This window comes from Rhincodon typus, chromosome 11, assembly GCF_021869965.1.
Source record: "Rhincodon typus isolate 14 chromosome 11, sRhiTyp1.1, whole genome shotgun sequence".
Lineage (NCBI taxonomy): Eukaryota > Metazoa > Chordata > Chondrichthyes > Orectolobiformes > Rhincodontidae > Rhincodon > Rhincodon typus.
In genome coordinates this window covers 27,282,721-27,299,960 of record NC_063342.1, presented here as the reverse complement: position 1 = coordinate 27,299,960, position 17,240 = coordinate 27,282,721, and the positions used below count along the sequence as shown (strand labels likewise).

Sequence of the window (17,240 nt, the reverse complement as noted above, 5' to 3'; positions counted from 1 at the left end):
TGAAAATGGGCCGTAATGAGAGTTTGCCCCAGTTATTCCACACGGTGGTTAATGTACTCATGTATTTAATGTTGCCTGACCAGTTTAAAATAAGTTGGTGTGTATTAGAACACATGGTTTCTTGGTCTTCTAAGTATATTCCAATAATTTGTTTGTGACCATAATTCATTTGCAGTAACCAACCAAATTAAAGTTGGAGAAATTATTTAAATTATCATCTTTAAACAGGACTATAAATGGTAACAACAAAAGTAGTAACTGCAGCATATTTGTGGAATCTTTCAGCCCTGTGTGAAATTTTAGCATTCACCATTATATAATGTGTTGCATGGCTTTTGAGGACTTTGTTTGCCTGAATTCAGTTGGATAACCAATTAACGGTTTACTTCCTCGATTTTAGAGAGAGTGCTTGTCTCAGAAACAGAGAAGCAAATTGCTGCTCATTTTGGTGAAAAACACAATGTTTGCTATTGGTTTTATTGCCCCTTACAGACAATAAGCTGACACACCCTGATACTTCTCATGTATTCATTCCAACCCTTGGTAACATTGAAGACAAAGAAATCACAGGTATTTGCTAACCTATGATATAAGTACAAATGCTGTCATTTGGCATTTATAGAATATATTCATGTGTGTAACACCTTATTTATTTTACATTTGAATTACTGTTGTAACTTATGTGCTGTCCACTTATTTTATAGTAAATTGAATCCTATGAGAATATGTCACTTTGATACAGACAGGAAACAATAAGTAAAGATATTGTTTATTTTTATGAACATTTGCTACAGATAATGTTGCACTTAGGTTGTCAACACGTTTCAACCAAAGTCAAATTGAATAAAGAATTTACACTTAATTCTTTAAGGCTTGGATTAAGAAATGGAATCCATGTGCACCTTCTGTCTGGTAAACATGTGCACCATGGTTAGTAAACTCTGGTTTATTTTTGAGGAAATTGCATTGAATGACAAAATGGCTTGGAACTCATTAGGCCTTTGATGTGATGGCATAGGAACAATGGATAGGACCTTTGCCAGTCACAGTTGGAAGAGGCTGACTTGGTCAGAGAATATCGGATCAGCTAATTTAAATAATGCTAGTGTCAAAGTTGAGAGCCAACAAGACTTAAAGGGGTGGGGGGAAGGGGGGGAAGTAGAGCAAGGACGCAACTGATTTTCAGTCTATAGATTCAGTTAAAGAGCTGATCATGCCTTTGAGAAAAGTCTAAATAGTTGGTGCAACAGAAGAAAAGGCAAAGCAACTTGGCTGATGTAGAAGTGCTACTCTCTAGGTTCAATGAAGAAAGGATGCAGTAGTTGAAATATGAAGGAATATGGATTGAGCCATAGAGCTATACATCATAGAAATAGGCCCGTCAGCCCACCATGTCTATTCCAAGCAATAAACACCAAACTACAGTAATCCCACTTAACCTGCTCTTGGTCCATAACCAACTATGCCACACGCAAACTGGAGGAGCAACACCTCCAGTTCCACCTCGGGAGCCTACAGCCCCATGGCCTGAACATAGAATTCACCAGTTTTGAAATCTTTGAAATCAGTTTTGAAATGTTTCTTAAATGTTGTGGGAGTACCTGCCTCTACCACCCTGTCAGTCAGCAAGTTACATGTCTCTATCACTCTTCTGGGTGAATAAGAAATTCTGAGATCTCCTCTAAGCCACTTACTCCCACTTTAAACTTTTGTCATCTGATCTTAGACACGTCTGCCATGGAAAAGAAATTCTCATAATCAGTTCTGTCTATGCCTTTCATAATCCTATACACCTCAATCAGATCTCTCCTCTGCTCCAGGAAAAACGAATTCAGCCTATCAAGTCTCTCTTCATAACAGACTTTCTATCCCAGGCAACATCCTGGTGAATCTCCTCTGCACCCTCTCCAGTGCAATCACATTCTTCTGATAATGTGGCAACCAGACTGCACGTGGTATTCCATCTGTAGTCTAACTAATGTGTTACAAAGTTGTAACAAGACTTCCTTGCTCCTATATTCCATGCCCTGACTAATGAAGCCAAGCATTCTATTACTGTTGCTATTACATACACTTGGTTAAGGGAGGGACAGGATTGGTAGCTTAACGTTCCAGTATACAGATGTTTCAGGTGGGATACAGGGGATGTAAAAGGAGTGGAGGAGTTGTACTACTTGTTAAGGAGAATATCACAGCTGTACTGTGGGAGGACACCTCAAATGGCACATATAGCAAGGCAATATGGGTAGAGCTACAGGAAGAGTGCAATCACAATGTTTGGGGTTTACTATAGGCTTCCCAACAGGCAGCAGGAGATAGAAGAACAGGTGTGTAGGCAGATTTTGGCAAGATGTAAAGGTAAGAGGGTTGTTATTGTGGGTGATTTTAACTTCCTATCTATTGACTGGGACTCATTTAGTGTTTGGGGTGAGGATGGGGCAGAGTTTGTGAAGAGCATCCAGGAGGGCTTCTTGAAACAGTAGGTAGATAGTCCAACTAGGAAAGGGGCTGTACTGGACTTAGTATTAGGGAATGAGCCTGGCCAGGTGGTTGACGTCTCAGGGGAGCAGCTCACGAACAGTGATCACAATTCGGTAAGCATTAAGGTACTGAAGGATAAAGGTAAGTGTAGTTATCAGGTAAAAGTGTTAGATTGTGGGAAGGCTAATTACAACAACATTAGGCAGGAACTGAAGAATGTAGATTGGAGGCAGACGTTTGAGGGCAAATCAACATCTGGCATGTGGGAGGCTTTCAATTGTAAGTTGCTGGGAACTCAGGACTGGCACATTCCTGTAAAGATGAAGTATAAGTATGGTAAGTTTAGGGAAGCATGGGTAACGAGAGATATTGTGAGCCGAATCAAAAAGAAAAAGGAAGCATTTGTCAAGGATAAGAGGCTGGGAACACACTAAGCAAGGGTGAAATACAGGAAAGTCAAAAGAAACTTAAGCAAGGAGTCAGGACGGCTAAAAGAGGTCATGAAAAGTCATTGGCCGACAGGATTAAAGAAAATCCTAAGGTTTTTATACATATATAAAGAGCAAGAGGGTAGCCAGGGAGAGCGTTGTCCCACTCAAGGACAGGGAAGGGAATTTATGTGTGGAACCAGAGGAAATGTGTTAGGTATTAAACTTTGCGCCAATATTCACCATAGAGAAGGACTTGGTGGATGATGAGTCTGGGGAAGGATGTGTAAATAATTTGGGTCATGTTGAGATCAAAAGGGAGGAGGTACTGGGGGGTCTTGAAAAAACATTAAGGTAGACAAGTCCCCAGGGCCTGATGGGATATACACCAGAATACTGAGAGAGGCAAGGGAGGAAATTGCAGGAGCCTTGAGGGAAATCTTTGTATCTTCACTGGCTACAGGAGAGGTCCCAGAGGATTGGACAATAGCCAGTGTTGTTCCTTTGTTTAAGAAAGGTGGCAAGGATAATCCAGCTAATTACAGGCCGGTGAGCCTTACGTCAGTGGTAGGGAAATTATTGGAGAGGATTCTTCGAGACAGGATTTACTCCCACTTGGAAATATGTGGGCGTATTAGCAAAAGGCAACATGGTTTTGTGAAGGGAGGGTGGTGTCTCACTAACTTGGTTGAGTTTTTTGAGGAAGTGACAAAGATGATCGATGAGGGTAGGGCAGTGGACGTTATCTACATGGACTTCAGTAAGGCCTTTGACAAGGTCCCTCATGGCAGGTTGATACAGCAGGTAAAGCCCCATGGGGTCAGAAATGAGCTTGCAAGATGGTTAAAAAAACTGGCTCGGTAATAGAAGACAGAGGGTAGCAGTGGAAGGGTGCGTTTCTGAATGGAGGGCTGTGACTAGTGGCGTTCCTCAGGGATCAGTGTTGGCACCTTTTGCTGTTTGTAATATATATAAGTGATTTAGAGGAGAGTATAACTGGTTTGATTAGTAAGTTTGCCGATGACACAAAGGTTGGTGGAACTGCGGATAGCGATGAGGACCGTCAAAGGATATAACAGGATATAGATCAGTTGGTGACTTGGGCAGAGAGATGGTAGGTGGAGTTTAATCTGGAAATATGTGAGGTAGTGCATTTCGGAAGGTCAAATCCAGATGGAAAATATACAGTAAATGGCAGAACCCTTGAGAGTACTGATAGGCAGAGGGATCTGGGGGTACAGGTACACAGGTAACTGAAAGTGGTAATGCAGGTGGAGAAGGTAGTCAACAAGGCATACGGCGTGCTTGCCTTCATCAGCAAGGGCAATGAGTTTAAAAATTGGCAGGTAATGTTGCAGCTTTATAGAACCTTAGTTAGACCACATTTGGAATATTGTGTTCAATTTTGGTCGCAACACTACCGGGTGGTGGCTTTGGAGATGGTACAGAAAAGATTTACCGGGATCTTAGATAACAAGGTGTAGAGCTGGATGAACACAGCAGGCCAAGCAGCATCAGAGGAGCAGGAAGGCTGATGTTTCGGGCCTAGACCCTTCTTCAGGATGTTGCCTGGTATGGAGGGCATTAGCTATGAGGAGAGGTTGGAGAAACTTGGGTTGTTCTCGCTGGATCGACGGAGTTGAGGGGTGACCTGATAGATGTCTACAAGATTATGAAGGGGGTGGACAGAGTGGACAGTCAGAAGCTCTTTCCCAGGGTGGAAGAGTCAGTTACTAGGGGCCATAGGTTTAAGGTGCGAGGGGCAAGGTTTAAAGGTGATGTACGAGGCAAGTTTTTTTACACAGAGAATGGTGGGTCCCTGGAACTCGCTGCCGGGAATGGTAGTGGAGGCAGATACTACAGTGACTTTTAAAGGGTATCTTGACAAATACATGGATAGGATGGGAATAGAGGGATACGGTCCCCGGAAGGATAGTGGGTTTTAGTTGTGATGGATAGCATGTCAGTGCAGGCTTGGAGGGCCAAAGGGCCTGTTCCTGTGCTGTAATTTTCGTTGTTCTTTGCTTATCCTGTAGGCATCCTTTGCCACTCTATTTACCTGTGTTGACTCCTCCAGGAACCTATGGACTTGTACACCATGGTCCCTTTGTTCCTCAGTACTCCCGAGGGACGTGCCATTCATGATGTATATCCTGCCCTTATTAGACCTCTCAAAGTGCATCACCTTTTCAGGATTAAATTCTGCCTTTGCTGTGCCCAATTTACCAGCTAACCAATATCAGACTGTAGACTGAGACCACTCCTCACCATCAAAAATGACACCAATTTTTGTGTCATCTGCAAAACTTACTTCTTATACCTTCTACTTTAACATCCAAGTTGTTAATGTACATAACAAACAGCAAGTGACTCAGCACCATTCCTGTGGTACACTGCTGGTCATGGGCTTCCAATCACAAAAGCATCGCTCCACCATCAATCTTGTAAGCCAATTTTGTATTATTTTTTCCAACTTGTCTTGGATCCCATGGGCTGTTTTCTTTTGGAGCAGCCTTCCATATGAGACCTTCTCAAAGGCCTTACTGAAGTCCATGTAAACCCTATCAACTACACTACCCTCATCAATGTATTTAGTGACCTTTAAAAAAACTCAGTTAAATTAGTAAGGCAGGATCTCCTCCAGAATATCCCTGATCAATCAGTCTTTCCAAGTGTGATTAATCCTGTCCCTCCAAATTTTTTCCAGTAATTTCCCTACCACCAACATCAAACTAACTGTCCTGTAATTATCTGGCTTATCCCTGCTGTCCTTCTTGAACAAAGGAACTATATTGGAGGATTGTTAATCATCTGGCACTTCACCTGTGACCAATGAAGTATTAAGTATCTCCACCATGGCCCCAGCAATCATCCTATAACCTGGGATACATCTCATCAGGCTCTGAGGATTTATACACCTTTAGCCCGTGAGATAATCTAATACTTTTTCCTTATTGAACTTAGCATGTTCTAAACCCTCACCATCCCAAATGACATCCCTGGCTACAATGTATTTGTGAATACAGATGAGAGATATTCATCTAAGACCCTCACCCACATCCTCTGGCTCCATGCACAGGTTGCTGCTTTGGTTTCTAATAAGCCCAACTCTTTCCCTGGTAATCCTCTTGCTCTTAATGCCTTGGGGTTTTCCTTTGGTCCTACCTACGAAAGATATTTAATGGTTCCTCTTTGCCGTCCTAATTTTATCTTTAAGCAACCTACAGTCTCTATACTTTTGAAGGGCCTCCCCTGTTTTTAATGGTCTACACCTCACAAATGCTTCCTCTTTTTCATTCATAAAATTGTCTATCCCTTGACATCTAGGGGTCCCGGGACTTGCTGCCCTGCCCTTCACTGTTAGAGGAAAAAGTTGACCCTGAATTTTCACTATGCTATCTTTAAAAGGTTCCCACTTTCCAAATGTAGACTGAACTGCAAGTAGCTACTCGCAGTCTAGGTTTGCCAGATCCTGTCTAAAGATATTGAAATTGGCCTTCCCCCAATTTACACACACATCTTCGGCACTATCCTTATTCCTTTCCATAATGATTTTGAAACTTACACCATTATGTTAACGATCTCCAAATGCACACCTGCTGAAACTTCAACCACTTGACCTGCTTCATTCAATATGATTAGGCCTAATAGTGCCCATCTCTAGTAGGACTATGTACATACTGGTACAAAAAAAAGCTCTCCTGGATGTACTTTAAAAATTTTACCCATCTAATCCTTTCATACTAAAGTAATCCCAGTTAATGTTAGCAAAGTTGAAATTCCCTACAACAACAGCCATGTTCCCCTCACACCTCTCTGTGACTTACATATCTGCTCTTCTATCTCCATCTGATTGTTGGGAGGCCTGTAATGTAATCCCAGCAAAGTAATCACACCGTTTTTATTTCTATTCTCTATCCAGATGGTCTGTAAAATGAACCATTTGGAATCAGGTTACTCTTTCTGTGAGTGAAACTTCCAGTATTCCAAGGATACTTTTATAGCAGTGAACATTTACTGATTTCACTGTGTGGCAGTGGTGAGAGCAGGCAGCCTGAGGTCTCCCAGACAACAGGCCAAAGCAAAGGAGATTGAGCCCTTGTAGGGAGTGTGAGGCCAGCATGGCTATGCACTTAAGAAATACTGTTGAACTTTTAAATTTGTTTCTTTATTTTCCTACTTAAGGTAAGGTAGCGTTGTATCTAAGCTGGCGACTTGGTCCATATTTCACTTTACTCATGTACTTCTGTACTTGACTACACATGACAATAAAATCTAATTCTAATTCTAACGTCAAAAAGGTGAGACAAGTTCAACTGGATGATTGGAAAGAAAACCTAAATCAGAAAGAAATGAATGAATATTCCTAGCAATAACAGTCAATGATTAGGCTTTTTTAAATGCTTAAATGAAGCACATTGAATTGACGAATAAAAGATTTGGTATAAACATTCTTTACATGACAAAGATAGCAATTTGTCAACACTAGTGCTATTTTGGTGAAAGATACAAAGATTTCTATTTGGTTTCTTTCCAGCCCATATTTCACCAAAGTCTGATACTCCCCACAAGTTTAGTTCAACTCCAGTATCTGAGCTCGATAATAAAGAGGATGAGAAGTTCACAGGTAAATGCCTGTAGAACCATTGCTGTCATTATAGTATTGGGAAAAACTTTTATACTCAAGTTATTGCGAGGAATAGAATTTAAATATTGCTCTTTCATGTTGCCTTGCAATTTTGATCATTCATAGAGCCCAGCATTTTGTTCATCTTGTTTATAACCTTTGCTTGGTTTCTGAATGTTTCCCATAGAGTTTATTGCAAATGTGCAGCCCTTTGGCAACACCATCCATTAATTTCCATGTGTATGCCAAATATACCCAGCAGTACCTCACCATCACCTCATTTGACTCCTTTGCATCTCTAAGTTGTCTGACTGCTTGTCTGCCAGAATTGAATGAGCAGAAATTTCCTCTGGCTAAATATCACGAACACTGTCCCTGCCACTAACTCTATTCCTTAGGTACCAACTCCAGCCCTCTCCTTGGCAACTGTTTGAGGTCGAACCAGACTATTCGCCAAATTTATAAGATATTAGCTACAAGATGAGTTTACGAGTACATATTCATGCCATCATAAGACTTCCTATTTTTCCACCACATGTCTGACTACCACCCTGCTTCAGCTTAACTGCCAACAAACCTTCATCTACACTATTTCCTCCAGACTTAACAATTCCAACTCACTCCTGGCCAACTCCTCCATAAAATTGTCATCACAACTCTGCTGCTTGTATCCTAACAATCCAAATTCTATTTATCCAACATCTAGTGCCTTTTGATCTGTACTGACAACACTTCAATTTTACAATTCTTCTTCTTGTTTTCAGATCAATCCATAGCCTCAACATTCAGCGTTTCTGTGGTTTTCTGAGTCATGCAGTATATTTGTGCTTCACCCATTGTTGCTTCTTAAGTTCCAATATTGGCAGCCATACCTTCAGACAATGAGACTGCAAGTTCTAGAATTCCCTCCTAAAATTCTCTTAAACTCATCCTCTTCCTTTGCTTTTAAGATACTACTGAAAGGTTATCTCCTTACCAAGCTTTTTTGTCATCTGCTCTTATACCTCCTTCTATGGCTTCATGTCAAATTTTGTTGGTTAGCACACCTCTGAAGTGACTTGGGATGCTTTATTGCAGTAAAGTTGCTACATCAATGCAAATTTGCTATTGTCACAATTGGCAACTAATCCAGGTTGGAAGACAAAGGTATTTGTGCAATTTTAAGGCATTGTAAAAATGAAATCATCCTGTGCTGTAAACTTCCCTGAATTTATTAAAATTTGGCCCAGTGTGTCTTTGCACGGAGGCTTTTTTATTACTTTTTATGGAATTTATATCAAATCTCTTAAATTTTATTGGCTTGGCTGAATTATTTTGCATGGCTAATGTGTACAAGCCATGACGTTGAGAATTGTGTTTATAAATATATATACATGAGTAAATATTATGTTGTTCATGTAACAAAGCATTACTTTAAGATCTGGTGTCAAGAAGCTGCTCATTGCTTAAGCTTGTCTGAAGCATTTCAGACGGTAAAAATGCTGTATTGTATGGTATTTATTGGCCTTAATCTTAATGAAATGTATTAACCAATTAATACATTTTCAAGATTTTCTTCTCTATTGATATAGCTGCCATAAGTGTGGCAGCATGGAATTTTGGACATCCCAACTACCCTGATACCAATTTTGGGTAATGTTCCTTGATTAGCTTTGATTAATTTTTTTGTATGATCCTTGGCAGAAGCTGTTGCAGGATTCCACAATCTGCAACTGCATAAAAAACCAGTCAGTGTTCCTAATTGTCTCAGCCATAGAGTCTTAACAACACAGAGGAGATTATGTTGCCCACCACAGCTTTGTTGGCATTTTGAAAGGCCTATTTATTTAGTCTCATTCTCCTGCTTTCTCCTCCATTTTTCTTTCCTTTTCAACTATTTATCCAATTTTGTTTTGAGTCTGTATCCAGATAATGCCTCCCCATCCTACAAACAAATTCTGTTCACCCTAAGCTTGATGACCTATGTTGGTCTCCAATCACAATACTTTAGTTTTAAAATTCTCCATGTAGTTTCAAATCACTATGTTGACTAGCCTGTTCCAACTCTCTAATCTCCTCTAGCCTTAAGGGATATCTGTGCTCCCCTGACTTTGACCTCTTCAGCATTCCTGTTTTCAAGGTCCTAAGGTCTAAAATTTCTTCTCTAAATCTCTCCTCGCTATCTCACTTTGCTCCCTTAAGACATTTATTAAAACTTATCTCTTTGTGTTTAGGAGGCTGCTCTCATATTTCCTTTTCTGGTTGGATGTCATCTTTTGTCATTTGGGGTGCAAAATGAATACACATTATTATAGTCTAGGAGTAGTAATGAAGAGATTAATTGTTGGAATGTTTCTTACTTAACTTAAATTGCTCCAGTAGAAAAATTTTTGTTTTTACCTTGTCTCCTAGTAATGGTGAAATAACTATTAGATATCGATATGATTAGTGTCCAACATTACTGATAAGTTAGTGATGTAAAGTGTGATTATTGATCCAGATTTCGTTGTCAGCAACTAAGAACTGACAAAAATTTAATGAACTCTGTGACCTTGATTTGCCCTTTGTTGACATTTTTTGGATTCTTGGATCAGCTTCAGGGTGTTTTTGATGACCAGCAACAGTGATGTAACTAAGCGGACTCAGCAGACTATCATGTTGAAGAATTCTCACAGACAGTAAAACAGGAAGTAAAAGCCAGTGATTATAGCTTCTTCATGAAACCTAGGCCATGATATCACTTAGTCTTTATCACCTCTTTTAATATGCATTTCCTGTATATCATTCCCAAGTTATTACCTAGGGAGGACCATCTAGTGTATTATTGAGACAATGCTAAAATACACTCTGGGAGTGGAAATGGCAAAACCTTTCACCTAAGTACAGCGGCTAAACAGGCAGAAATGCAGAGAAAAGTCCTGTCTGATATATCTTGAGTTATTGTATTGCTCTTTTATTAGCAAGGCAGCAGTCATCATGTTGCTTATTAATTTTGTATGAATCATGTAAAATTGACTAATAAAAACACTTAAATAACTTGGAAAAAGGTCAGTTTATCAATATTAATATTGTTTTAGTGAAAGACAGGAAGGTACATATCTGGCTTCTTTGTTATCCCTTACAGAGCATAAACTGCCAATGCCTGGCACTCCAGATGTTTTCATTCAAACTCAAGAATCCGTACTTGATAAGATAGAGGACAAGGATTTAACAGGTAATTGCAGTAATATCCCTGTCAACGGTCCTGATGCTATTGTATCATCTGTGAAATTGTCTTTAATTACATATTTATTCAATAACTAAGTGACGTTTTGAAAAAAAATTAAAAGTTTTATCTTTTAAACTATTACCTATTTGTTGGTAGTAGTCTTTGAAGGAAATTTAAGAACATTTAGCATAATTATGGATTGGGGTGGCAAAGGTCACTAAGGTTTAGCATCAACAATATCGCCAAGCCAGAGAGCAACTACAATGGTGACCCACAACTGGGAAAATATTTGTATGTGCAATTTTAACCCATGGATGTGCGACTCCTGTCACAAATACTATACTGACTTTTCATTTGTACTGGTCAACCCTAGTTTCTTACAGTATTAAACATAAATGCAAAACGTATCAGACAATCAACACACTATATCTTACATGATGATGTTTGTGCTTTGTTTGAAACGTGAACTGATCGATTTGCATTGTATTGCATAACTTTTGAGGGCTTCACTTATTCCAAGTATGCCTGATCAATCTCATGAACATTATAGATAAAGAGCTATAAAATAGATTATTGCCTGAGCTATATTATAGATTGACGCAGAAAAATCGCTCAATAAGTATATCATATATAACATGTTAACATGATGACATTAAAGTTTGCACTTATGTACTGTATGTAGCACAACTGTTAGTGTTTGCATGCAGTCTTTTGCTTTTGCGTGAATTATGCTTGGAAGTAAGTGCACCATTTATCTCACCTTTTATAGATTTTTATATTTTTCTGAGTTATTCTGGTTCTTTAATGAGTTACGTGTACCACTGATTTTGTGATAGTGCTTTTTGTGAAATGTGTAACTTGACTAACCTTCCGGGGGGTCACATATTGCTTTTGCCTGAATAGCTGTAATCAAATCAAATCACTATAGTTCTTATGTGAATGATATCATGTTGCACTGTATTGTCTACTCGGCTTGCCACCTCGCATGGACTTTATAATTCTATAAAGTAAATCATGGTCAGTAAACTGTGACTGAAATTAAACATGAACAGTACTTTGATTAGATTTTAACAGGTAACAGATTCCACCATGGATAAATCATGTCAATGTACAACAAATACATAGATGCTACAGCTGGTCCTATTTGTGTTTTTATGGGAGATGAAAGAAGCTTGCATTTTTTTTATCATTTGCAGAATATTTGTTTCCAACTTCTGACATTCCACATGGGCACAGTTCAACCTCTGCTCAACCTCCATTTGATAGCAGTGGAAAAGTGCTCACAGGTATTTTTAAAAATATTGGCTTGGGCTTGACTGTTGCCATGTATTTGCAGAACACTTTATAAACAGTCATTGTTCACAACTTGTTCAATAGTCTGCATCCATGTCGCTTTATGTTTTCAATAGATTGAATACAAGCCATCTAGTCTTAGTTCCTGCATTATTTCAAAAGATACATTGTTGAAATAAATTGTAAAAATATTGCTTCTACAAAAATCTGAAATAAAAGGTGGGAATTTTGGAGAGTAGATTCGAGGTTTGAATATTATTTTGGACTACATTTTACTTTGATAAACAAGAATGATGTTGCAAAAAAACAATTTCTGTCTTGCGTTTGGTTCTAACTGTGAAAGGTATCAATCTGTAAATTAATATCATCGAGCTTTTGCCATTTTTAACCGTTGGCTGAAGTGATGTCAGCCTGTTTGTGTAGATACAAATGTTGTACTGCTCTGCTATTGATAACGACATGGAGTGCATTGCTTTCCTTTGCATTTGGGTCAAATATGTTTTGGTTGTGAATGCAGTTACTTTGCTTGGACTTCAATATTTGCTTTTGCTTGGAGTGTATCAAGTTATTGATGCAATGTATATCTCATATTTAGAGAACTTTGCCAATGTAAATTATAATGTGGGAGCAATGTTTTGCATGTTTTGTGGAATATAAACACTGTCGGTTCAAGAGTGCCTCCCTCATGAATTTTAACTCATTGTTCAAATAGTGCATTTTGTTTTATTAATATATTGCATCTTATTTAAGTGTAATCAGAAAGAGCATGTATATACTTTTGGTTATTAAATGTATTGCAGTGTCTTAAAGCTTTGCTGTTGCATGCATACAAATACAATATTTATAATTTTTCCAAATTAGGATACGACCTAATTTTTTGTTCTATTTTTCATACCACAATTAGTTTAAAAGCCTCATGAAATACCTTTTTAACTGTCACATTTTTGTTTTTGTTTGTTCTCATTTACAGAATCTGATCCTCCATCAGATAGATCCCCTGTCATCACCACAAAACGTGTGCAGAAATCTGATACCAAGCAGAAGTTTACAGGTATTGGTGAATGATGTTCTCACAAGATTATAACTCAGGTTTTTAAAATTCATTCACGGATAATTAGGCCAGCCTTTCTTGCCCATCCCTAATTGTGCAGAGAGCAGTTCAGAGTCAACCACATTGCTGTGGGTCTGAAGTCACGTGTAGGCCAGACTAGGTAAGGATGGCAGATTTCCTTCCCTAAAGTGATCATATTGAATGGTGAAGCAGGCTTGAACGGCTGAACAGCCTAATCCTGCTACTACTTTCTATGTTTCTAATCCTAATTAAGTCCTTCCAGGCTGAGACTGAAGCAGTTCAGTAACTGCTGCAGATGTTGAAGAGTTGAATAAAAATTTTCCCTTTTAAGGGTCAGGAGTAGCGTCATTGCCTTCCACAGAGCTCAAGAAAAATCACAGCCCACCAGGCTCAAAGTCAGCTTTCTGCTCTGGTGAGAACCTCGAAACTCCATCCAGGCCATTTACTCCGGTCCAGCAGGAGACTGAGAGATTCCCTATCCTACCCTGCTGACAGCTGCTCTATAGTGCCCAGCAGCACAGAACGCTTTCATATCCAACTCCTGTAATTTAGGTCAGCAGTCTTTATATTTTAAAAAGTGAGAAACTGCTCACGGCTTTTTAAAAATGAAATAATTGTCTCACGTGTGGTGAAATTAGATTGCTGTCATTAGAATTAAAGTTTCTGCTTCTGCAAGGCACACTTGTAGGAAGGACAAAGAATGATTCAATATGTGTTTGTAAATGATAAATTTGATGGCCAGATTTATCACTGGAGCTAATATGACCACAATCTTCATGCCAGCTCCTGAGGGGAATGATAGCTTTCCTTTCTATGGAGCAATGGATTAAATTAGAACAGCACCATTTCTAACTCCTTTGCTGCTGTTCTCTGATTTATGACGTTGCTGGATTTGGAGGTGAATATGATGAATTTGGATGAAAGCCTACTACATAAATGCTCATCAGACATTTAATCAAGGCCCAATTGCATTCGCTACTGCATCCTTCCTGCCAGAATGAAAGAAGTCAACAGCTGGTGAGAAGAATGCAAATGCCCTTCAGTCCCAATGTTCATGTATATTCTAAGATCATAGTGAGCTACTTGAACTTCCATCACACACTGTCTTACTTTGTGTATTGTGTTTCTGGTGAGCTAGCGTAAGTTATCTTTACAGGCAAGAAGTGGTATGAATTTGTTCCGATGAATAATAATAGTACGTTTCATTGTGAGTAGCAGCTACTTTTGAACTTGTGCCTCTTTATAAGATGAGAGTCTGCTGCTGCATAAATGGACCAGTGTTATTGCTGATTACGTGTTAAGATTTGATTGCAACTTCTTAACAAAGCAGTCTTTATATTTTAAAAAGTGAGAAACTGCTCACGGCTTTTTAAAAATGAAATAATTGTCTCATGTGTGGTGAAATTAGATTGCTGTCATTAGAATTAAAGTTTCTGCTTCTGCAAGGCACACTTGTAGGAAGGACAAAGAATGATTCAATATGTGTTTGTAAATGATAAATTTGATGGCCAGATTTATCACTGGAGCTAATATGACCACAATTATGTGAAATATGGATATTAATTATTATCCCTAAGAAATTTCCCACTTAAACTGTAGGTTTACTTCTAATTTGCTTCTACTTTTTTGTGTGGGCATTCTTCTTGCTGGGATAACTGGCATTTTCAAACTTGGGATTGATAAGACTTTTGTTAGGTAGGGGTATATTTGGATGTGGAGCAAAGGGTAGTAAATAGATTTAATCTGATTGGATAGGGGAGTAGATTCAATGATATAATCTTGTTCCTGTATTCCACAGTTGACAGCAGTGCACCAGGAATGGATTAATGTGTCAGCAAAGACACATCCAAAATCAATGGTTTCCTTTTTCGGAAAGGCTCCTTAAAGTAGTCTCTTGGGCCATGGTTAGACAATGGTGACATGGCAGCTCAAATCAGTTTCTGTTTCCTAGCTCATGATTATATATTTTCCTCCTTGGTTCATGTTGAACTCTTTGCTCTCATATCTTGCCTTTCCAGTGATGTTTTTATTTTAACTCATTTGACTCTACCAATCCCTACCTATTACATCTATATTTCCCTGCTTTCCAACTGTCTTGACATTGTGTGAGGTTTGATGAGCCCACATCTAGTTTCTAGGGTAAAAGTTATGAAGTTTGGAAGGGGTGGGGTAACTTCTTTCCTCTTCCCAGTCTGCCTCACTGTGATACTGACTGTAAGTTGCTGCTCCTCACCTGCTTCACCGTAATGGTGACTATAGGCCACTCTTGCCAGTCTGCTTCACTGCAATGCTGACTGCAGGCCACAGAATTAAGCCATTTATTACCACTTCATAGTTTGGTTTCTCTCCTTATTGTTTTAATACTTTCTCATGCTTTGAGAAGCTTACTTTCTACCACCTTTTTGCATCTCACCTTTTAAAATCTTCATTCTGTACCCCACACCCTGACACCCACTGTCTCCTCCATACTTTCCCTTCTTGGTAATTTCAGATCTCTATTTTAGCTCACCTTGCCTATCTTCTCTGATGACCAGTCCTCCCTAAACTCGCTCACCTTGCCTCTCTTCTCTAATGATCAGTCCTCCCTAAACTCGCTCACCTTGCCTCTCTTCTCTAATAACCAGTCCTCCCTAAACTCCTCCTTCCATAAAAATTCTCCTACACATGAGTGGAATGAAACAGTCTGTACTTGCCTGTGGTGTAGCTGCAAAAGCGATCAAGCTCAAGGTCATTATCACTGGGACAAAGCAGCCTGTTTGATGCCTTATCTCATGACATAAAAGTCTACAACTTGCATGTTGTGTCTATTGTGTGTAGAACCTACTGGATGCAGCCAAAATTTCTTCAGCAGCCTGTCCCAAACCTGAAATCAGAAATAGACTATGAATACCAGCCTGACTAGTGATATTCACACCTGCAGAATGAACCTATCCCATCTTCATATCTCCCACATCAATGAAACATCCCGATCCAAAGTCAATATGACATCTTTTGTGATTTTGACTGTGGTGCAATATTCTCCTCAAATAGTTATCCATACCATAACCATAACAAAAATACCTCTCTATCATTTCCTCTCATTGCCCAGGTATGTGAATCTTCATTGGCTTGGTTCCTCTCCTTTCCTATTTAAATTCAGATGATTTCCAGTAATGGCCTTTACTTCAATGCCTAGTTTTTTTTTAAACCCCTCAAGGGTTTAATGTTGACCCAGTTCTGCTCCTCATCTGTATAATGTCCTTTGGAGATGCTGCCTAATAATATCAGCTTCCTCTGTGCATTAATAACATGCAATTTGACCTTTCCACCACCAGCTCTCAGTCTTTCCACTAACTCTGTATTGTCAGGCAGTAGTTCCATCATGCAAGTGTGGATGAGCCATAATTTTCCCCATGTAAACACTGGGAGGACTATCATCTTCATCCTTCATCACAGATTTCAGTACCTTTCCCACCAATTCCATTTCCCTTCCCTCCTGTGCATTCAGATCCAAACTGCACATAGCCCTCACCAACATCTCTCTCAGGCTTGATTCACTGGTCCAGCGAAGCTCAGTGCAAGCTGGAAGAACAGTGCCTCATTTTCTGTATGGGAACCCTAGAGCCTGCTGGATTCAACATCGAGTTTAACACATGAAGTCTTGAACTCTCCCATGTTCTTGCCCCTACCCCCACACACCAAGCCTTGTTATCACATCGTCTGCTCTTACACACAACCCATTGCCAGCCACTAACAGTCTCCATTAACAGCTATTCACCCTTCTAGCCTGATTGTTATCCACTCCTTTGTCTGTCCAACTGTTCTTCTCTCTCTTTGGGCTCTATCCCCACCTGTTGTTTACTGCTTAACCCCTCATGCCACCCTATTTTCTGCATAATGACTAACATTTTCCTAGCTACCATCAGTTCTGAGGAAGGGTCACTGAATCCAAAAAGATAACTCTGATTTCTCTTCACAGATGCTGCCAGACCTGCTGAGCTTTTCCAGCAACTTCTGCTTTCGTTTCTGATTTCCAGCATGTGCGGTTCTTTTTGATTTTATTTTACATGTAGCATTGCCATCCTTCTTAACCATAGCTAAGCCTCTGATCTTAAATCTTGTCAACCAGTAAGAATGTGCGCTTCCTCCTCTCTGACACTGCCTGTCCACACT

The 17,240-nt window shown here is 39.4% G+C and overlaps 1 protein-coding gene across 1 annotated transcript in view; it reads left to right on the top strand.

Annotated features, from left to right (window-relative positions):
- The window catches only part of LOC109911646 (target of Nesh-SH3), a 286,431-nt gene that overhangs the window by 192,372 nt on the left and 76,819 nt on the right, over positions 1–17,240 (top strand). Inside the window, exons 40-43 of the mRNA XM_048603066.1 lie at positions 493–570; positions 10,640–10,729; positions 11,920–12,009; positions 12,987–13,067. Of these exons, the coding sequence (XP_048459023.1) occupies positions 493–570; positions 10,640–10,729; positions 11,920–12,009; positions 12,987–13,067 (339 nt within the window). The remainder of the gene's footprint in view (positions 1–492; positions 571–10,639; positions 10,730–11,919; positions 12,010–12,986; positions 13,068–17,240) is intronic.